This window comes from Microcaecilia unicolor, chromosome 11 (assembly GCF_901765095.1).
Source record: "Microcaecilia unicolor chromosome 11, aMicUni1.1, whole genome shotgun sequence".
Classification (NCBI taxonomy): domain Eukaryota; kingdom Metazoa; phylum Chordata; class Amphibia; order Gymnophiona; family Siphonopidae; genus Microcaecilia; species Microcaecilia unicolor.
In genome coordinates this window covers 77,819,686-77,840,577 of record NC_044041.1, presented here as the reverse complement: position 1 = coordinate 77,840,577, position 20,892 = coordinate 77,819,686, and the positions used below count along the sequence as shown (strand labels likewise).

At 43.0% G+C, this 20,892-nt stretch overlaps 1 protein-coding gene across 2 annotated transcripts in view; it reads right to left on the bottom strand.

Moving 5' to 3' along the window:
- The window catches only part of BTBD2 (BTB domain containing 2), an 89,196-nt gene extending 81,131 nt beyond the window's left edge, over positions 1–8,065 (bottom strand). For both annotated transcript variants that reach the window (XM_030220097.1, XM_030220098.1), the window contains exon 1: positions 7,572–8,065. In XM_030220097.1, the coding sequence (XP_030075957.1) occupies positions 7,572–8,059 (488 nt within the window). In that variant the 5' untranslated portion in view covers positions 8,060–8,065. The remainder of the gene's footprint in view (positions 1–7,571) is intronic.
- Positions 8,066–20,892: the final 12,827 nt, after the last annotated feature.

Sequence of the window (20,892 nt, the reverse complement as noted above, 5' to 3'; positions counted from 1 at the left end):
ACAAGGAAAGGTCCTGGGGAATTAGGGAGACAAAGCCCGCTTAGGATGCCTGACATTCCAGAATAGCAAGGAAGAGGAGAGAATCTCCAGGGGGGTGAGAAACCTGGTAGGTTCTCAGACTACTCCAAGGTTTGCCAAGGGTGAACAGGAACATAACCCAGTTGGAAGTGGGGTTAAGTGCTCACCTTCAGCAAGGACAAGTGTGGGAGGACAGCAAGTAAAGGCCTCGCCTAACGCAGAAGCAAGAAAGCCAGGGTTAGGTGCTGAATGCCCTAATGAAGCCATGAAAGAAATCCCAGAGACACCTTTGAGGACAAGCAAAGTGCCTTCCAAGAGAAGATGTTCCTAAAAATGGTGCTCTGGACCCTGGAGAAGTGCAGGGGAAGATCGAGCCTGCAGAACTGAGGGTGGCTCAGGGAAGTGAGGGGATCCCTAACCCTACAGCAAAGATGCTGGTGGAGATCCATAAAAAGAAAAACTTAATTCTGAGCCCAGAAGAACAGATGAATGCTTTGAGGAATCCTGGAAGGTGGAAAGGGCTGACTCCTAGCCAGAAGTCTGGTAAAGCAGGTCTCATGCAGAGCCAAAAAGAGGCAGCCCTCACAGACATTTGACTCTCAGGGTAGAAAGAGACCCCAGAATTTCTTTACAATTAGAAGGGCTGAACCTCCCTAGAAATGAGGATTTCAGCAAGCAAAGACATTAGTAGTTTAGAGAACAGAGTTCTGGGGTGGATTCTGAACCATAATGGTAGAAGTGGTCGTCCAAACTGAAATCACCAAGAGCAAGCCATTTAGGGAGACTGAGAAAGCAGATTCCAGTAACAGAAGGAAAGAAGAATCCCAAGCCTGAATGGTAAAGAATATCCAGGGGAAGTACTTAGAGCAAGGAAAAAGGAAGAGGCAAAGGATTAAATTCCAACCAGATGGATCTTTAGGGCTGAACAAAAGACCTAGGTTTAGATATGAGTTGATGATCCCTAATCAGAAAGATGGGCTCTGAATGCCCATAGTTTCAGGGAACCATACCCCTAAGGAGAAAGGGAGAGACTTTCCCTATGAGGGAGAAGGCAAGAGGCATGGGGACTAAGGGGGGGGGGCATGCACTGAGGAGAGGGAGGAGAGAAAAGTGAGCAAGCAGGAAAAACCCAGTAGTTCCCCTATCTCCAAGAAAAGGAAGGAAAAACCAGGAAAAATGTTTAAGTAAGGAGATTTATAACCATCCTCATATGTGAAAGGGAGGAGGTTTGTATCAGTTAAGCAAGCTCAATGAAGAGCTGGCAGCTTGTTTAAAATTATAATCTAGAGCGTGGTCCTTTACTATGTGGAAAAGAAGCTTCCAGAGGAACAGTGGCCTAGGATGAAGGGAGGGAATGGCTGCCCCTAGAGGGCAGTGTGATGAGTGGACTGAGCTCCCTCTTTAGTGGTGTTGGCTCCAGTGGGCAACCTCTGCCAAGGCAGAGAGGATTGGGCCTGAGGATGGGCGCACGCACAACCTCTACCTAGGGGGCAACAGTATATTTGCATATTGTATAAAATACAACTCCACCCTAGCTCTGTTCACCTCTGCGCAAATCACATAAAAGTACATCTCATTCTTACACCTGTATACATTCATTTTCTGCACATAAAGAATTCTTTCTAAAATCATCCTCATACTTATGTCCATAGATTTAGGGCCCTGTTTATTAAGGTGCACTAGCTTCTTTAAGCGTGCTAAAAATTAGCGTGCGCTGTGTAGATGCCCATAGGAATATTATGGGCACCTACACGGTTAGCGCATGCTAAAAATGCTAGCACGCCTCTAGCACATCTTAATAAACAGGCCCCTTAGACATAAATTCCATCCAACAATCCCTCACAAAATCTATTATATCTGCAGAGAACAGATGCCTCAATCTGTGAACTTAAACATAACTGATGAATACCACAGAGAATAAATAAAAAGAACTTAAACAGCCATAAGCATATTTTATGCTAATTGAAAACTATAAACAGGATTCTGGTGCCACTAATAGGCACTTGAAGAAAACAGGATTTCAGGAAATGTTCATTAGATAAGGAATTTGAAAATAACAGAATCCAAGAGTACATTAGTTATTAAAGCAGCACTCAAGTCACAGTTGACATTTTTTTTCTACCTAAAGGTAAAGATGACTAGGGAAGATAACGGCAAACCACTGTACTAGTCTGCCAAGAAACCATCATGCGCAAGTGATGGCCCCCATAAGTCATTTGCAACTTAGTACCTACAGGGGACTGCCTTTACCTTTAAAAGAGGACTATTGCAGTTAAAGAGTACAACGTCCATAGCATAACTGACCAGTTACCACAAAAAGGCTACAGTTCCTGGTTATGGCATCATTCATAGCTAATCAACCAATGCCTTGACCACATCATCACTCCAGATCTCAATTGTGCATCAAGTGAAAACTTCTTCTGATTTGTTCTAAATATTAAGGCTGTACCGAATATTCATATTCGGCTGCATAGTGATTTAAATTAAATCCAGAGCTCTACTGTGCTAAATTCTATTGAAATAAACATTTGGGGCCCTGTTTACTAAGCAGCGGTAAGGGAGTGTTAGCGTTTTTTAGCACATGCTGATCAGCATACGCTAAACGCTAAGTCGTCCATATATATGGGCAACTCTAGTGTTTAGAGTGTGCTAAAAAACGCTAGCGTGACTTAGTAAGCAGGGCCCTTGATCTCCGATTTCATGTCACTTCGTTTATTATGTGTTATGTTAAAACTCAATGCCATTATTCATATTCATTTGGCCGAATAATAAAATATGTAATTCGGTACAGTTGTATTAAATATACTGCTTCTTAGTTTTATGTAGCGTCCCATGTTTGAATGGGTAACTCCATATCCCCTCTCCAAGTTGAATTTAACCACTATGTCTTTGCGAAGATAGGACAACCAGAACTGCACACAGTACTCAAACCATGATTCTACGCACAGGACATCATAATACTCTGTTTTATTCTCCATCCATTTTCTAATAAAAAAAATTTCTAAAATGTTGTTTTCTTGACCGCTGCTACACAAAGAGCTGAAACTATAAACTTTCAAGACACATTATCGAAAATTTCCTGGATGGCAATACCACCTGATATTTATTTATTGGGATTTACTGCCTGTCATTATGAAGAGATTCAACCAATGCAGTGATATGAAAACCATCAACATTAGGATTATTTTCCCTATGATCATTACTTTAAACGAATATATTAAATCTGCCATTTTTGATGCCTAGTCTCTCAAGGTCCTCCTGCAATTTCTCACAATCTGCTTGTAATTTAGTGACTATGAATTTTGTGTTATCTGCAAATTTGATCACCTCATTCATTTCCATTTCTACATCATTTATAAATATGTTAAAAAGTATTGGTCCCAGTATAGATCCCTGGGGCCTCCTACTATTTCATACACATAACTTTATTCAAAAATGACTTATTCCCATCTTCTGCTTATGAAAATAATAAATATTGAATAAAAAGTAAGCAAGACTAATCCTTAGTGACCTAGAATTTGCTATTATCTTCCTTTTATAAGTGAATATGGGGCTCATTTTCAAAGCACTTAGACTTACAAAGTTCCATAGGTTACTATGGGGCTCATTTTCGAAAGAGAAAAACGTCCAAAAAGTGTCACAAAGCACTATTTGAAAGCATTTCTTCTTAAAACGTCCAAATCAGTATTTTCGAAATCCGTTTTGCAGACATCTATACATTTCATCAGCACTGTGTCCAAATCACAAGGGGGCATGTGGGGAGCGTTTCAAGGGCGGGCTTAGGGCACACCTAACACTTGGACATTTTACAGCCATAATGTGGAAAAAAAAAAAAGAAAACATTTAGGGCAAAAACTTCAACGTTTTGGTCCAAAGACCAGATGACCACTGAAGGGAATCATGGGATGACCCCCTCCCACCCCCATAAAATGTAATTAAAATAATACTCACCAGCCTCTACGACAGCCTCAGACATTATAGCCAGCTCCATTAGAGCAGCATGCAGGTCCCTAGAGTAGTGTAGAGGTGGGTGCAGTGCATTAACACAGGTGGACCCAGGCCCATTCCTCCCCCTTCCTGTTACACTTGTGGTGGAAACTGTGAGCCTTCCAAAACTCACTAAAAACCCACTGTACCTTTATATAGGTACCCCCTTCAGCCATAAGGGTTATTGTAGTGGTGGTGATGTACAGGGTTTTGGGTGTGTTTTGGAGGGCTCAGCAGACAAGATAAGGGAGCAACAATGAGATGTGTACCTAGGAGTATTTAAATGAAGTCCACAGCAGTGTCCCCTAGGGTGCCCCACTGCTCTCCTGGGATGTCTGGGGAAGCAGTCAGCTAAAAATGCTGGACCCTCCTACATCCCAATGGCTTAATTTTCTACGTTATTCACTTATGGGTTTTTTTGGACAGAACACAAAACCTTGTTACAAACAGTATTTAGAAAAAAAAGTGTTTGGCTTTTTTGAACATGGTTACATTTCCTATTCAAATTTTGAACATTTAGCGCAAAACGTCCAAAGTCCAACTTAGACATCATAACGAAAATGCCCCTCCACATAACTTTGTAAGTCTAAGTGTTTTGAAAATACACCTCCACATGTATTAACTTTGTGGAGAATTTTACACTCATATTGTGTCAGCTACATAAGGTCTTTGGCTCTCTCTTCATTCTGACCTACCATGGACCTTATTAAAGACATTTCTGTTTTATCTGAATATGCTCAATGCATGTGAAAAGCATGTCTGAACTGAACATTCAGAACTATGAAGCCATGCTATCTATGTATGGAAAGAATTTAAAAAATAAATTATTTTCATGTAGAGAGATTTCTTCCCCTACACATGGGGGAAACATATCTGGCCATCACAAGATGTCTCTGGCTCATCAGTTTTTGTTGTTTTTTTTTATATCAACACACATGAATCTGACTTGGTCTTTAGGTTTCATTGCTATACCTAGCTGGCATCTATACTGTAAGTTGAGTGAATAAGAACATATTTCCTATATGCTCTGTAATCTAACTACAACTATCAGTGATGGGCAGAATAAAAATATTTTAATAAATTAACGATGCACGAAGCCCAAGTATATCAATGCAGATTATAGAGAATGTCAATTTCGAGTTACACAGTGGGACTACTTAACTCAGGAACAACTTTTCAAAATGGGGAGAGTAGACTCACCAATATGACTTCCAAATGACATTTCTGACAATTCAATGTTTCATGCTTTTTGGTTATGCCCATGCTTTTTTAAGTCAGTCATATTATATTTGGAGAAGATACTACGCTCTTCTATACCAGTTTATCCAATGGGTTTCCTCTTGGATTTTTTGTTTAGGTTTTCAGAAGGCAGGTATTGTGGGTAAAAAATCTTGGGAGTGTGGACAGTAGCCGATTAACCTTCTTACTGAGCCTGGCAAAACAAATTCCATTCACTGATGTTGATGAAAAAACATGGAAACAGAACATCCCAACACGGCTTTTCTACAGATCTGGGAAACTATATCCAATCATTTTCTCATAGAGCTTGTAGTGGAGTGTTGAATATACCCTTTGAAAGGGTAGTGGGGATCTTGCTATGGAACTCAAGAAGCATAGGATTTTTTTTTTCCTTCTGCTCTGTCAATTATTCTGAATCAAAAGCGTACAGGCTGTTTGTTAGTATTTGATGTGGGGGTAGTAGGGTTTGCAGGGGGAGAGTTTATAATACTTAAAATGGGATGACTGGTGTATTGTTGCACATGTTTATTTGCCATCAATAAAAACATTTTAAATTAAATAAATTAATGAGACAGAATAATGAACCATAACGCAATAAAATACAAGTTATTATAATAATGACCGTTGACCCAGCAAGAATAAAAGATGTGAAAATATAAAATAAGGGCTCTCAGATCCAACCAGTATACATTCTTTGCAAACCTACATCTCTATTACATAAAAATATAAATAGATATCTAGACAGCTATTTCTACTTTGGAACTTACACTTCGACTTTTCAATCCAAAAAGGACAGAAAGGATGTATAACTTGAGGACATGTGGAGGAGGATTTGAGTGGAGGTTACTTAAGGGTAACATCAGGAAATACTTTTTCACAGACAGGGTAATGGATGCTTGTAATGCCCTTCCAGGAGAGATGCATAAGTACATAACTATTGCCATACTGGGACAGACCAAAGGGCCATCAAGCCCAGCATCCTGTTTCCAACAGTGGCCAATCCAGGTCACAAATACCTGGCAAGATCCCAAAAAAGTACAAAACTTTTTATACTCCTTATGCCCAGAAATAGTGGATTTTCCTCAAGTCCGATTTAATAATGGTCTATGGACTTTTCCTTTAGGAAGCTATCCAAGCCTTTTTTAAACTCCGCTAAGCTAACCGCCTTTATCACATTCTCTGGCAACGAATTCCAGAGTTTAATTACACACTGAGTGAAGAAACATTTTCTCTGATTCGTTTTAAATTTACTACATTGTAGCTTCATCGCATGCCCCCCCAGTCCTAGTATTTTTGGAAAGCATACAAAGACGCTTCATGACAGCCGTTCAACTCCACTCACTATTTTATAGACCTCTATCATACCTCTCCTCAGCCGCCTTTTCTCCAAGCTGAAGAACCCTAGCCGCCTTAGCCTTTCCTCATAGGGAAACCGTCCCATTCCCTTAATCATTTTCGTCGCCCTTCTCTGCACCTTTTCTAATTCAACTATATCTTTTTTGAGTCACAGCGACCAGAATTGAACACAATATTCGAGGTGCGGTTGCAAAGGTGGTAGAGTCAAATAAGAGCGCAAATTTAAAAATGCATGGGATAGACACAGGGAATGCCTAAATAGAAAGGCAATAGAAACACAACACGGCTGTTAAGGTATTATGTTGGGCAAGAGTAGTGGGAATGGACGCTGATACTGGACAGACTTCTACAGTCTGTCCCAAATGGCAAAAGGCAAGTGATCACTTTATTGTCATGTGCAATAAATGAGGATGCTATGCAACTCGGGGGGGGGGGGGGGGGGGGGGGGGGGGAAGTGAAGCTATCTTGATTAGTAAGTTGAATACTGTCTGCAATACTTGGGGATGATATGTGGTTATAACCAAGGCTCCATAATGTTTGGCTGCCTATATGGTTGGCATGGTAGAATGATTGACAACCAGCATTTAAAATTGGTGACTGGGGCCCGCACAAAGGGTGCGGGTCTGGCTACCTTCTTGGGCAGACTGGATGGCCCATGCGGTCTTTATCTGTCATCATTGACTGTGTTACTGTGACTGCACAAAACAGTTTACACCGACTTGGGTGAATCTCTTCATAAAGGTTGTTAATAAATCCAAATAAATACAAATGCTGCTCTAAAGATCAATACACAATGCAACAGAAGCAGAGAATAAAAATCACAAAAAAATAAAATGGCAAATGTAAACATCACACACTAACTACCCTCTGCTCCCTGCCGAAGTGATGCAAGTGTGCAGAAATTGCCCTCTCTAATTTGTACACATGCACACATTTATGCGGATAGAGGAGGATGGCTGGGAAGCCACTACCTGTGCGCGGGGATGCGCTGGCTCCCCATCCCTTTGCCCACCAGGAAGTGCACGTCACTCAGCACCTCGTTGTTAAAGAGAAAGGCAAAGCGGTCCTTCACCGTGGTCTTGGTGGCCTGCCAGTTGTAGACGGGTTCCCGAAACACCAGCACCGGGGACGGAGACGGGGCAGGGGCCGCCTCTGCGGCCTGCGCGGCTGGCGGGCAGGAGGCGGCGGAGGAGGAGGCCAAGGCCGAGGCCGCGGCCGCTGGATTACCGGGGCCGCCGGAGATGGACGAGACTGCCCCACCGCGGTTGTACGTCAGGCCCGAGCCACCGTTACTGTTGCCGCTGGTGACGCCGTTGCCAACATCGTTGCCCGCCGCGGCCGGGCACGAGAGGCCGCAGCCGGCGCTCCCGCCCCCCGCCATCTTGGTGTGTGGAGGCCACCGAAGGCGCAGCAGAGGAACCGCACTGTTTACAAATAGAGCCGGGCAGCAGCGGCGCATGGGGGCGGGGAGAGGGGCGGAGCCAGAGAGGGAGGGGTCAGACTGTTTACTAATAGGGCTGTGCAGCAGCGACGCATGGGGGCGTGGAGAGAGGAGGAGCCACAGAGAGGGAGGAGCCCAACTGTTTACAAATAGAGGCGAGCGGCAGAGCGCTTGAAATAGGGGGCAAGGAAAAGGGAGGAGCCAGATGGAGAGCTGGACTGTATACAAATAGAGGCGGGCAGCAGCGGAGCATGGGGGCGGAAACGAGCCACAGAGGGGGAGGGGCCGAGCTGTTTAATTATACAGCCGGGCAGCAGAGATGCATGTGTGTGGAGACTGAGAAGAGAAGCCGAGCGAAGTTTCAATCTGTTTACAAATGAAACCGGGCCATGGAGCTGGAAGAATGGAAGGACGAAGAACCGGATGTTTAGTGTACAAATAGAGCCGGGCGGCTGTTGCCATGGCTGTGGGGAAATGGGAGGGGCCAAGCTGTTTACAAATAGGGTCGCAGTGGAGTATGGGGGCGGAGAAAGGGAGCACACAAGTCGGGGATGCTAGAGGGGTAGTGATCTAGGTAAATAAACTAGAGGTTAGGAAGAACAGGTGGGGGGAAGATGGAGGCAGGGGTGAAGTGGGCATTGAAAGGATGAGTGAGTGGCGGGTGCCTGGGAAAAGAGGCCGGTTGAGGAATCAGTGATTAAAAGATGCCTCCCAATTCGCCATTTTTCATTCTGGTAGAAGGGGACTAGTGGGCGGGGCCTTAACTGCGTGCTGTCTCCTCCTTGTTCGACTGAATCTGTTAGTGGCTGTCACATGAATACCGTTGGGGGGCGCTCCAATCCGTCTTGCTTTACTGATGTGGAACTGTTGGCCAAATATTATTGATGTGCTCTTGCGGTGGTTTACAAAAAAAAATTCGGATAGTGGGCATTGGGGATTATCTGGATAGGTTATCCAGACAGTATAGTGGGCATTTTATCGCTGCTATGTGGATAATCCCAGGGACTGTTTATGCTCAGCCCTGTAGCTATGCAGATATTCTCAGATTCTATATAGCGCACCTAGAGATCTGCAACAAAATCCAAGCGTATTGTATAACAATGCGCATAACTTAATTGGCTTAACAAGCTAATCAGCATTGATAACAGCTTTTATGAGCTAATTGGGCAATAATTATAATTTACACACACAACTCGCTAAGCACATTCTGTAATGCGGTGTGCCTAATTTCTAATGCATGCAGACAAAATGGTGGGGGAATGGGCATTCTGAAATTTACACACATAGTTATAGAATATGGCCAAGTGCGCCTAAATCTACGAGCTGGGATTTACACCATGTTTTCGATGGCGTAAATGGAGGTGCATAGTTTAGGCGCCAAGATATCAACTAAGTATATTCTATATACAGCGCCTAAATCTAGGCACTGCTTATAGAATACAGTTAGTCGGCACTGATTTTTGAGCCAATTTTGTGGTCACAGCATTATTTGGATATTGCTAAGCACAGGATAGCAGGTGGTTTTAAATACTGACCCATGTGCACCTAACGCAGTGTTTCTGAACCTGTAGTCCTTGAATTCAGAGGTTAGTGAAAATAAAGTTATATTTTTCCCATCCAACTGAAATTTAGCTTTTGGTTCAATAATGAATGTAGGCAAGTAAGTAATTTATGGCCTCTAGACTCCAAAAATGTTTAACTTCAATAAAGACATTATCTAAAATTATTATACCCCAAAAAATCTGAACCAGAAAAAATCTGATCCTTCTATAACACTAATTGTCTATTTTTTAATATATTTCCACCACTCATGATGTATTGTAAGTCACATTGAGCCTGCAAAGAGGTGGGGAAATGTGGGATACAAATGCAATAAATAAATTTGGTTGTGTGAATCCCATTTTCTCTGAAGGCATGTAATTGATAATGGTCCAACACATATTTATTATTTTTCAATATTTTAATAACTGTATTTGAATATAATAGTTTCCTTTCTAATAAACTGAAGCAGTGGTGTAGCCAGATGGCCAATTTTGAGTCAGCCTGAGCCCAACGTGAGTGGGTACAAAAGTTTCTCTCCCCCCTCCTCTGTCCATTGGTCTAGCATTTCTCCATCTTGGGGCCTAGGCCCCCTCACATTTGGTTCAGGACCTCTCTGCTTTCTTTGCTGGCAGGGATACCAAGCCCCACCAGCTGAAGACCTCTCCTGCCTGAGTCACGCCTGTAACAGCACTTATTCAGCAGACGCGCTTCACCGTTAATGTAGTCTCTCTCACATATGTTTATTTAGACTTGAAATGAGCATGCACAGGAGAGACGGCATGTCAGCATTAGTGGCAAAGCGCATCTGTTCAATAAGTACTGCAGGTGTGTCACATTTTGAGGAGCAGAGAGGGGGGGGGGGGTGTGAGGAGAGAGAATTGCATGTCCATCCACTTTGGGCTAAGTCACACCAGTGGTGTTGCCAGATGGCCAATTTTGGGTGGGCATCACTGCTGGCTACCACCAATCTCTGCAAGAATAGAGAAGTTTTCCAAGGTACAGTGGGGAGGGGTGTTTGACAGGCTGTGGGAGATGTTGCATCATAAGCGCCGCCATACTGGGAAAAGACCAAGGGTCCATCAAGCCCAGCATCCTGTCTCTGATAGCGACCAATCCAGGCTTCAAGAGCCTGGCAACCCCACCCACCCCCCAAAAAAAATTTAATAATGTTCAATGGACTTTTCCTTCAGGAATCTGTCCAAACCCCCCTTAAACTCTGTAAGGCCAGCCGCTGCCACCACATTCTCCGGCAACGAGTTCCAGAGTCCAACTACACGCTGAGTAAAGAAAATCTACCATATTCTAGCTTCATCTTGTGTCCCCTGGTTCTATTATTGTTTGAAAGTGTAAACAAATGCTTCACATTTGTCCGCTCTACGCCACTCATTATTTTGTAGACTTCTATCATATCACCCCTCAGCCGCCTTTTCTCCAAACTGAAGAGCCCTAACCTTCTCAGCCTTTCCTCATAGGGAAGTCGTTCCATCCCCTTTATCATTTTCGTTGCCCTTCTCTGCACCTTCTCCAATTCCTTTATATCTTTTTTGAGATGCGGCGACCAGACTTGGACAGAATATTCGAGGTGCGGTCGCACCATGGAGCGATACAACAGCATTATAACATCCTCGTATTTGTTTTCCATCCCTTTCCTAATTATACTCAACATTCTGTGTGCTTTCTTGGCTGCCGCAGCACACTGAGCTGAAGTTTTCAACATCTTGTCAACGATGACTCCCAGATCCCTTTCTAGGTCTGTGACTCCTAACGCAGAACCTTGCATGACATAGCTGTAATTCGGATTCCTCTCATACACATGCATCACTTTGCACGTGTCAACATTGAACTTCATCTACCACTTGAACGTCCAATCCCCCAGTCTCGCGAGGTCCTCCTGTAATCTTTCACACTCCTCCTGCGACTTGACGACCCTGAATAACTTTGTGTCATCGGCGAATTTAATTACCTCACTAGTTACTCCCATCTATAGGTCATTTATAAATATGTTAAAAAGCAGCGGTCCCAGCACAGACCCCTGAGGGACCCCACTAACTACTCTTCTCCATTGAGAATACTGACCATTCAATCCTACTCTCTGCTTCCTATCTTTCAACCAGCTCTTAATCCATAGTAATACCCTACCTCCCATCCCATGACTCTCCAGTTTCCTCTGGAGTCTTTCATGAGGCACTTTGTCAAATGCCTTCTGAAAATCCAGATACACAATATTTTTTTTTCTTTACATTTGTACCCCACGCTTTCCCACTCATGGCAGGCTCAATGCGGCTTACATGGGGCAATGGAGGATTAAGTGACTTGCCCAGAGTCACAAGGAGCTGCCTGTGCCAGGAATCGAACTCAGTTCCCCAGGACTAAAGTCCACCACCCTAACCACTAGGCCACTCCTCCACTCCACCAGCTCCACATGTTTGTTCACCCCCTCAAAAAAATTCAGTAGATTGGTGAGGCAAGACTTCCCTTCACTAAATCCGTGCTGACTTTGTCTCATCAGCCCATGTTTTTGTACGTGCTCTGTAATTTTATTCTTAATAATAGCCTCTACCATTTTGCCTGGTACCGACGTCAGTCTCACTGGTCTATAATTTCCCAGATCTCCTCTGGAACCCTTTTTAAAAATCAGCGTAACATTGGCTACCCTCCAGTCTTCCGGTACCACACCTGATTTTAAGGGTAGATTGCATATTACTAACAGTAACTCTACAAGTTCATTCTTCAGTTCTATTAATACTCTGGGATGAATACTATCCGGTCCTGGTGATTTATTACTCTTCAGAACTGACCCATTACATGCTCCAAGTTTACAGTGAATTCGTTTAGTTTCTCCAACTCGCCTGCTTCAAATACCCTTGCCGGCACCGGTATCCCTCCCAAATCCTCCTCGGTGAAGACCGAAGCAAAGAATTCATTTAATTTCTCCGCTATGGCTTTGTGTTCCCTGATCGCCCCTTTAACACCACTTATGTCCAGCAGCCCAACTGATTCTTTAGCCAGCTTTCTGCTTTTAATGTATCTAACAAATTTTTTACTATGTATTTTCCCTTCTAACGCTAACTTTTTTTGAAAGTCCTTTTTAGCCCTGCTTATCTCCGCTTTGCATTTTGCTTGGCATTCCTTATGTTTTATCTTATTATTTTCAGTCGGTTCTCTTCTCCATTTTCTGAAGGATTGTTTTTTGGCTTTAATGGCTTCCTTTACCTTACTGTTTAGCCACGCCGGCTGACGTTTGGTCTTTTTTCCTCTTTTTCTAATACGCAGAATATATTTGTCCTGTACCTCTAGGATGGTGTTTTTGAACAGCATCCACGCCTGATGCAAGTTTTTTACCCTGCGAGCTGCTCCTTTTAGTCTTTTTTTCACCGGTTTTCTCATTTTATCTTAATCACCTTTTCTAAAGTTAAACGCTACTGTATTTGATTTCCTAAGTTCACTTCCTTCAATGCCAATTTCAAAACTGATCATATTGTGATCACTGTTATCAAGAGGCCCTCGCACCGTTACCCCCCACACTGAGCCAGCTGTTCCATGAAGCTGTCCTTGATTTCATCAAGAAATTTTATCTCCCTGGTGTGTACCGATGTTACATTAACCCAGTCTATATCCGGATAATTGAAATCACCCATTATTATTACATTGCCCATTTTATTCGCTTCCCTAATTTCCTTTGACATTGCTGCGTCCATCTGCTCATCCTGGCCAGGCGGATGGTAGTACACTCCTATCACTATTTTTTCCCCTTTTCACGTAGAATTTCGATCCACAAAGATTCCAATAGGGGTTTTGTATCCTGCAATATTTGCAGCCTATCTGAGTCAAGGTTCTCATTAATATAGAGTGCTACCCCTCCTCCAATCCTATCTACCCTATCACTACGATATAATTTGTAGCCTGATATGACTGTGTCCCACTGGTTATCTTCCTTCCACAAGGTCTCAGTGATGACTATAATATCCAATTTTTCATTGTGTGCAATGTATTCCAGCTCTCCCGTCTTATGTCTCAGGCTCCTTGCATTTATGTATAGACATAAGTAATGCCATACTGGGAAAAGACCAAGGGTCCATCGAGCCCAGCATCCTGTCCACGACAGCGGCTAATCCAGGCCAAGGGCACCTGGCAAGCTTCCCAAACGTACAAACATTCTATACATGTTATTCCTGGAGTTGTGGATGTTTCCCAAGTCCATTTAGTAGCGGTTTATGGACTTGTCCTTTAGGAAATCATCCAACCCCTTTTTAAACTCTGCTAAGCTAACAGCCTTCACCACTTTCTCTGGCAACGAATTCCAGAGTTTAATTATACGTTGGGTGAAGAAACATTTTCTCCAATTTGTTTTAAATTTACTACACTGTAGTTTCATCGCATGCCCCCTAGTCCTAGTATTTTTGGAAAGCGTGAACAGACGCTTCACATCCACCTGTTCCACTCCACTCATTATTTTATATACCTCTATCATGTCTCCCCTCAGCCGTCTCTTCTCCAAGCTGAATAGCCCTAGCCTCCTTAATCTTTCTTCATAGGGAAGTCGTCCCATCCCCGCTATCATTTTAGTCGCCCTTCGCTGCACCTTTTCCAATTCTACTATATCTTTCTTGAGATGCGGCGACCAGAATTGAACATTTCAATGCATGCTTGTTGCTCAGCTTTATATCCCGTTTAATACATGGCTTTATTAATATGTTATCCTATGTTATCCTGTGTCAGCTGAGGGTGGGAGAGGAGAGACATAGAGATGATGCTGGTAGTCTTCAGCTGGTGGAGCTTGGGGATCCTCAACAGCCATAGCAAGGGTGCGCCACCTCTGGGTAGACTCCTGTTGACCCAGTGGTTACACCATCATCTCAAAATGGTTTATAGCACAAAAAGGTTAGGAACCCCTAATATAAGGGAAGTGGATCAAGGAAGCTGCATTAGTTGAGAAGCATTGCCTTACTAATGGGGCATTGTACAGCTGCCTCTCTGCATTCACTTTTTATTTTTTTAATTTGTTCATTCAGCTCCCTTCATTTTTTTATTTTTTTGTGTTAGTGCTTTTGGACTAATTTTATGCTCGACACCCTTTTAGACTGAAAGACATATTTGTACTCCTAGTTTATTTGAATCCTAATTCGGACATGAAGCAAAACACTGACTCCCTCTCATCTTCAATAAAATGAAAACTTTCCAGGAATTCAGGGAACATCAGGCCAGACTTTGGCAAACTGTCAAACATAATCAAATAATATTTTTGCCCAGCTTTTCTGACTACGGTAGCAGGAGGTACAAAGACTTAGATTGTGAGCCCTCTAGGGGCAGAGAAAGTATCTGCATATTATGTGTACAGCGTTACATACATCTAGTTGCACTATAGAAATGATTAGTAGTAGTAGGGATGGAACTCCTCTAATATGAGGAAAGGCTATAGAGGTTAGGGCTCTTCAGCTTGGAAAAGAAACAGCTGAGGGGAGATGTCGATTTTTTTCTCTTTCAAAAAGTACAAAGACTAGGAGACACTCAATGAAATTACAAGGAAATACTTTTAAAACAAACATGAGGAAATATTTTTTTCACTCATAAGTACATAAGTATTGCCATACTGGGAAAGACCAAAGGTCCATGAAGCCCAGCATCCTGTTTCCAACAGTGGCCAATCCAGGTCACAAATACCTGGCATGATCCCAAAAAAGTACAAAACATTCTATACTGCTTATCCCAAAAACAGTGGATTTTCCTCGTCCATTTAATAATGGTCTATGGACTTTTTCTTCAGGAAGCCATCCAACCCTTTTTTAAACTCCGCTGAGCTAACCGCCTTTACCACATTCTCTGGCAACGAATTCCAGAGTTTAATTACACGTTGAGTGAAGAAACTTTTTCTCTGATTTGTTTTAAATTTACTACTTCGTAGCTTCATTGCATGCCCCCTAATCCTATTATTTTTGGAAAGCATGAACAGACACTTCACATCTACCCATTCAACTCCACTCATTATTTTATAGACCTCTATCATATCTCCCCCTCAGCCGCCTTTTCTCCAAGCTGAAGAGCCCTAGCCACTTTAGCCTTTCCTCATAGGGAAGCCGTCCCATCTCTTTATCATTTTCGTCGCCCTTCCCTGCACCTTTTCTAATTCCACTATATCTTTTTTGAGATGCAGCGACCAGTATTGAACACAATATTCGAGGTGCGGTCGCACCATGGAGCGATACACAGGCATTTTAACATCCTCATTTTTTTATTTCCATTCCCTTCCTAATAATACCTAACATTCTATTTACTTTCTTAGCCACCGCAGCACACTGAGCAGAAGGTTTCAACGTATCATCAACGACGACACCAAGATCCCTTTCCTGGTCTGTGACTCCTAACGTGGAACGTTGCATGACGTAGCTATAATTCGGGTTCCTCTTTCCCACATGCATCACTTTGCACTTGCTCACATTAAATGTCATCTGCCAGACGCCCAGTCTCCCAGTCTCATAAGGTCCTCTTGTAATTTTTCACAATCCTCCCGTGATTTAACGACTTTGAATAACTTTGTGTCATCAGCAAATTTAATTACCTCACTAGTTACTCCCATCTCTAGATCATTTATAAATATGTTAAAAAGCAGCGGTCCCAGCACAGACCCCTGGGGAACCCCACTAACTACCCTTCACCATTGAGAATACTAACCATTTAACCCTACTCTCTGTTTTCTATCTTTTAACCAGTTTTTAATCCACAATAGAACACTACCTCCTATCCCATGACTCTCCAATTTCCTCTGGAGTCTTTCATGAGGTACTTTGTCAAACGCCTTCTGAAAATCCAGATACACAATATCAACCAGCTCACCTTTATCCACATGTTTGTTCACCCCTTCAAATAAATGTAATAGATTGGTGAGGCAAGATTTCCCTTCACTAAATCCATGTTGACTTTGTCTCAATAATCCATGCTTTTGATTATGCTCTGTAATTTTGTTCTTTATAATAGTCTCTACCATTTTGGCTGGCACCAACATCAGATTCACCGGTCTATAATTTCCCAGATCTCCTCTGGAACCTTTTTAAAAAATCGGCGTTACATTGGCCACCCTCCAATCTTCCGGTACCACACTCAATTTTAAGGATAAATTACATATTACTAACAATAGCTCAGCAAGTTCATTTTTCAGTTCTATCAGTATGCTGAGATGAATACCATCTGGCCCAGGAGATTTGCTACTCTTCAGTTTGTAGAACTGCCCCATTACATCCTCCAGGTTTACAGAGAATTCATTACGTTTCTCTAACTCGTCAGCTTCAAATACCATTTCTGGCACCAGTATCCCACCCAAATCTTCCTCGGTGAAGACCGAAGCAAATAATTAGTTTAATCTCTCCGCTACGGCTTTGTCTTCCCTGATCGCCCCTTTTACTACTCGGTCATCTAGCGGTCCAACCCATTCTTTTGCTAGCTTCCTGCTTTTAATATACCTAAAAAAAAAGTTTTACTATGTGTTTTGGCCTCCAATGCAATCTTTTTCTCGAAGTCCCTCTTAGCCTTCCTTATCAGTGCTTTGCATTTGACTTGACATTCCTTATGCTGTTTCTTATTATTTTCAGTCGGTTCCTTCTTCCATTTTCTGAAGGATTTTCTGTTAGCTCTAATAGCTTCCTTCACCTCACTTTTTAAACACGCCGGCTGGGGAGTTTTTGGGAGATAGGGAAGAAGAGCTTTGGGTTAGAGAGATTAAAGACAAGTTCTGGTCCTGTTAATAAGGATTTCCTATTGTCTATATTATCCGTGTTTCAATATGTCCCATGGTGTTACCTTCTGTTACAAGGAAGTTTCTGGATGATATATGCTAATATCATTATGTAGCTATAGAAGCATAACAATTTGAGAAGGGGGGATGGGGGGTAAAGGGAGTCGGGGGAAAAAGTTGTTAAACCACAAATCTGATGGCTGTTTTGCACTATCGTTAACCCTGTTACATGAGAGTTTATTACCGCGCTGTTTAAGTTTATATTTATATGGTTTATTGCCTTTGTATTATGTCATCAATAAAAATATTGAAATATTAAACACGCCGGCTGTTGTTCAGTCTTCCGTCCTCCTTTTTTAATACATGGAATATATTTGGCCTGGGCTTCCAGGATGGTGTTTTTGAACAGCATCCATGCCTGATGTAAATTTTTGACCCTCGTAGTCGCTCCTCTAAGTTTTTTTTTCACCATTCTTCTCATTTTCTCATAGTCTCCTTTTTTAAAGTTAAACGCTAACGTATTTGATTTCCTATGTATACTTACTTCAAAGCTAATATCAAATCCTATCATATTATGATCACTGTTATCAAGCGGCCTCCCGCACCAGATCATGCACTCCACTAAGGACCAGGTCTAGAATTTTTCCTTCTCTCATCGACTTCTGTACCAGCTGCTCCATAAAGCAGTCCTTGAGTTCATAAAGGAAGTTTACCTCCCTAGCGTGCCCCGAAGTTACATTTACCCAGTTAATATTGGGGTAATTGAAATCACTCATTATTAATGTGTTGCCTAGTTTGTTTGCGGCCCTAATTTCCTTTAACATTTCTGCATCCGTCTGTTCATCCTGGCCAGGCGGATGGTAGTACACTCCTATCACTATCCTTTTCCCCTTTCTCAAGTGGAATTTCAATCCATAGTGATTCCAAGAAGTGTTTTGTTTCCTGCAGAATTTTCAATCTATTTGATTCAAGGCTCTCCTTAATATACAATGCTACCCCTCCACCAATTTGATCCACCCTATCACTATGATATAATTTGTACCCCGGTATGACAGTGTCCCACTGGTTATCCTCCTTCCACCAGGTCTCAGAGATGCCTATTATATCTAATTTTTCATTTAGTGCAATATATTCTAACTCTTCCATCTTATTTCTTAGGCTCCTGGCATTCGCATATAGACATTTCAAACTATGTTTGTTGTTCCTATTTACATCATGCTCAGTACTTGACAGTATTAATTTACAATCTTTTGTCTGATTTTTATTTTTATTTAAGGACATCTGATCTACTACGGTCTCTTTTGCAACCTCACTATCGGGATACCCTATCTTCCCTGTTTTGGTGATATCTTTAAAAGATGCCTTATCCTGAATCATACTTCAATGAAAAAAAATCACTAATCTGTGTAGTACAATTCCCCATGATGATACCAATATTGACTCTTTCCTTGATGAACTGGACCCCGACTCTGAAGAGATCCCGAAGAGATCCCAGCAGGTCGCTACTGGACAAATTTCACCCCCCTCATCACTAAGGAAATCTCCTCAGCACTATCCAAACTCTCCAAGTCTCACTGCCACCTGGACCCACGCCCCAATTATCTTATGAAAAATGCCCCAGAACGATTCATTACAGAACTCACCACCCACTTAAATTTCCTACTTCAACAAGGCTCCTTCCCCTCCGAACACGGCAATATCCTACTTACACCAATACCGAAAAACCCCAAGAAACCAGCGAATGACATCACTAATTATCAACCTGTGGCCCCCATCCCGCTTCTAATCAAACTGATGGAAAACAGAGTAACCTTCCAACTTAACGAATTCACTCAAAAGTTCTCCATATTACACAAATCACAATCGGGTTTTCGACCTGCACACAGCACAGAAACAGTACTGCTCACCCTGATATCCAGGTTCAAACAGGAAATTTCAGTTGGCAACAAAATACTCCTTCTACAGTTCGACCTATCCAGTGCATTTGACATGGTAGACCATACCATTCTCACAAAATTACTGGACAAACTAGGGATCGGCGGAAACATCATTAAGTGGATAAAAAGCTTTATCACTACCAGAGCATATCAGGTCAAATCAACCTCATCAACATCACCTGTGTGGTCATCAAAATGCGGAGTCCCCCAAGGCTCACCTCTATCCCTGATCCTCTTCAACCTCATGATGATTCCTCTGGCCAAATCCCTATCCAAATCCAGCCTTAACCCCTTCATCTACGCTGACAACGTCACAATACTCATCCCTTTCCAATCCAACCTTACAGAAATCTCGGAGAAAATAATCACTGCCATGAACATCCTAACATCCTGGGCCAGCGCTTTCAAGATGAAAATGAACAAAGAAAAAACTCAATGCCTAATCCTTTCATCACAACACGCTACTCTGCTCCCAACCACCCTGATCACCCCCAACGTTACAATCCCAATATCTGACAATTTAAAAACCCTAGGAGTAACATTAGACAACCACCTAACTTTGGAAACTCATGCAAAAGCCACAACGAAGAAGATGTTCAACATGATGTGGGTACTGAAAAGAGTAAAACCATTCCTCCCACAGAAAACTTTCCGCAACCTAGTACAATCCACAGTACTCACCCATGCCGACTACTGCAACAGCATCTTCATCGGTTGCAAAGCCCAAATCATGAAAAAACTCCAAACCGCCCAAAACACAGCAGCCAGACTCATTTTTGGCAAATCATGATTGGAAAGTGCAACACCACTTCGTGAAAAACTTCACTGGCTCCCTATCAAGGAACGCATAAACTTCCAAGCCCACACAATGATCCACAAGATCCTCCATAGCGAATCTCCAAGCTACATGACCAGCTTGATCGATCTTCCAGCCAGGAACGGGTCCAAATCTTCTTGTACATATCTCAATCTTCATCTTCCCAATTGCAAAGGCCTCAAATACAAAACATACTATGCATTCAACTTCTCCATTATAGGCAGCCAACTGTGGAACGCAATACCTCGACACATCCGAACAACCAATGAACACCTACCCTTCCGAAAGCTGCTGAAAACTTACCTCTTCAAACAAGCTTACCCAAACAACCCAACTTAATTCTCAAACTTAATCCACACCACTAGCACTACCCAGGGCCGGTCTTAGGCAGAGACGACCAAGGCGGCCGCATAGGGCCCTGCGCCTAAGGGAGCCCCGCGTGGCACGCCTCAACTCTGCCTCACTCGTGCCTCCGCTCCAACCTCTGCCGCTGCTCGCCTCGGATGACCGTCCGCATAATCATCATCCCACTCCCGCTCCGCTCCTGCCACCACCGGCGCAGCGCCCACCCCCAGCTTGGGCCCACTGAGCCTGCCATCAGCTCCCGAGTCCCCGGACCCCAGCGACTAACTTTGCAGTGATGCCAGCGAGCCAGCCCAGGCAGCGATGGCCCCGCCCCCGACAGCGACGACAGGCAGTTGCAGCGCGACGGCTCACCTCCAGGCTCCAGCTTCCCGCTCAATGTCCCGCCTTCTGATGTATTTCCTGTTTCCGGACCGCGAGGGCGGGAGTCACTGAGCGGGAAAAGCTGGAGCCTGGTCCGAGGTGG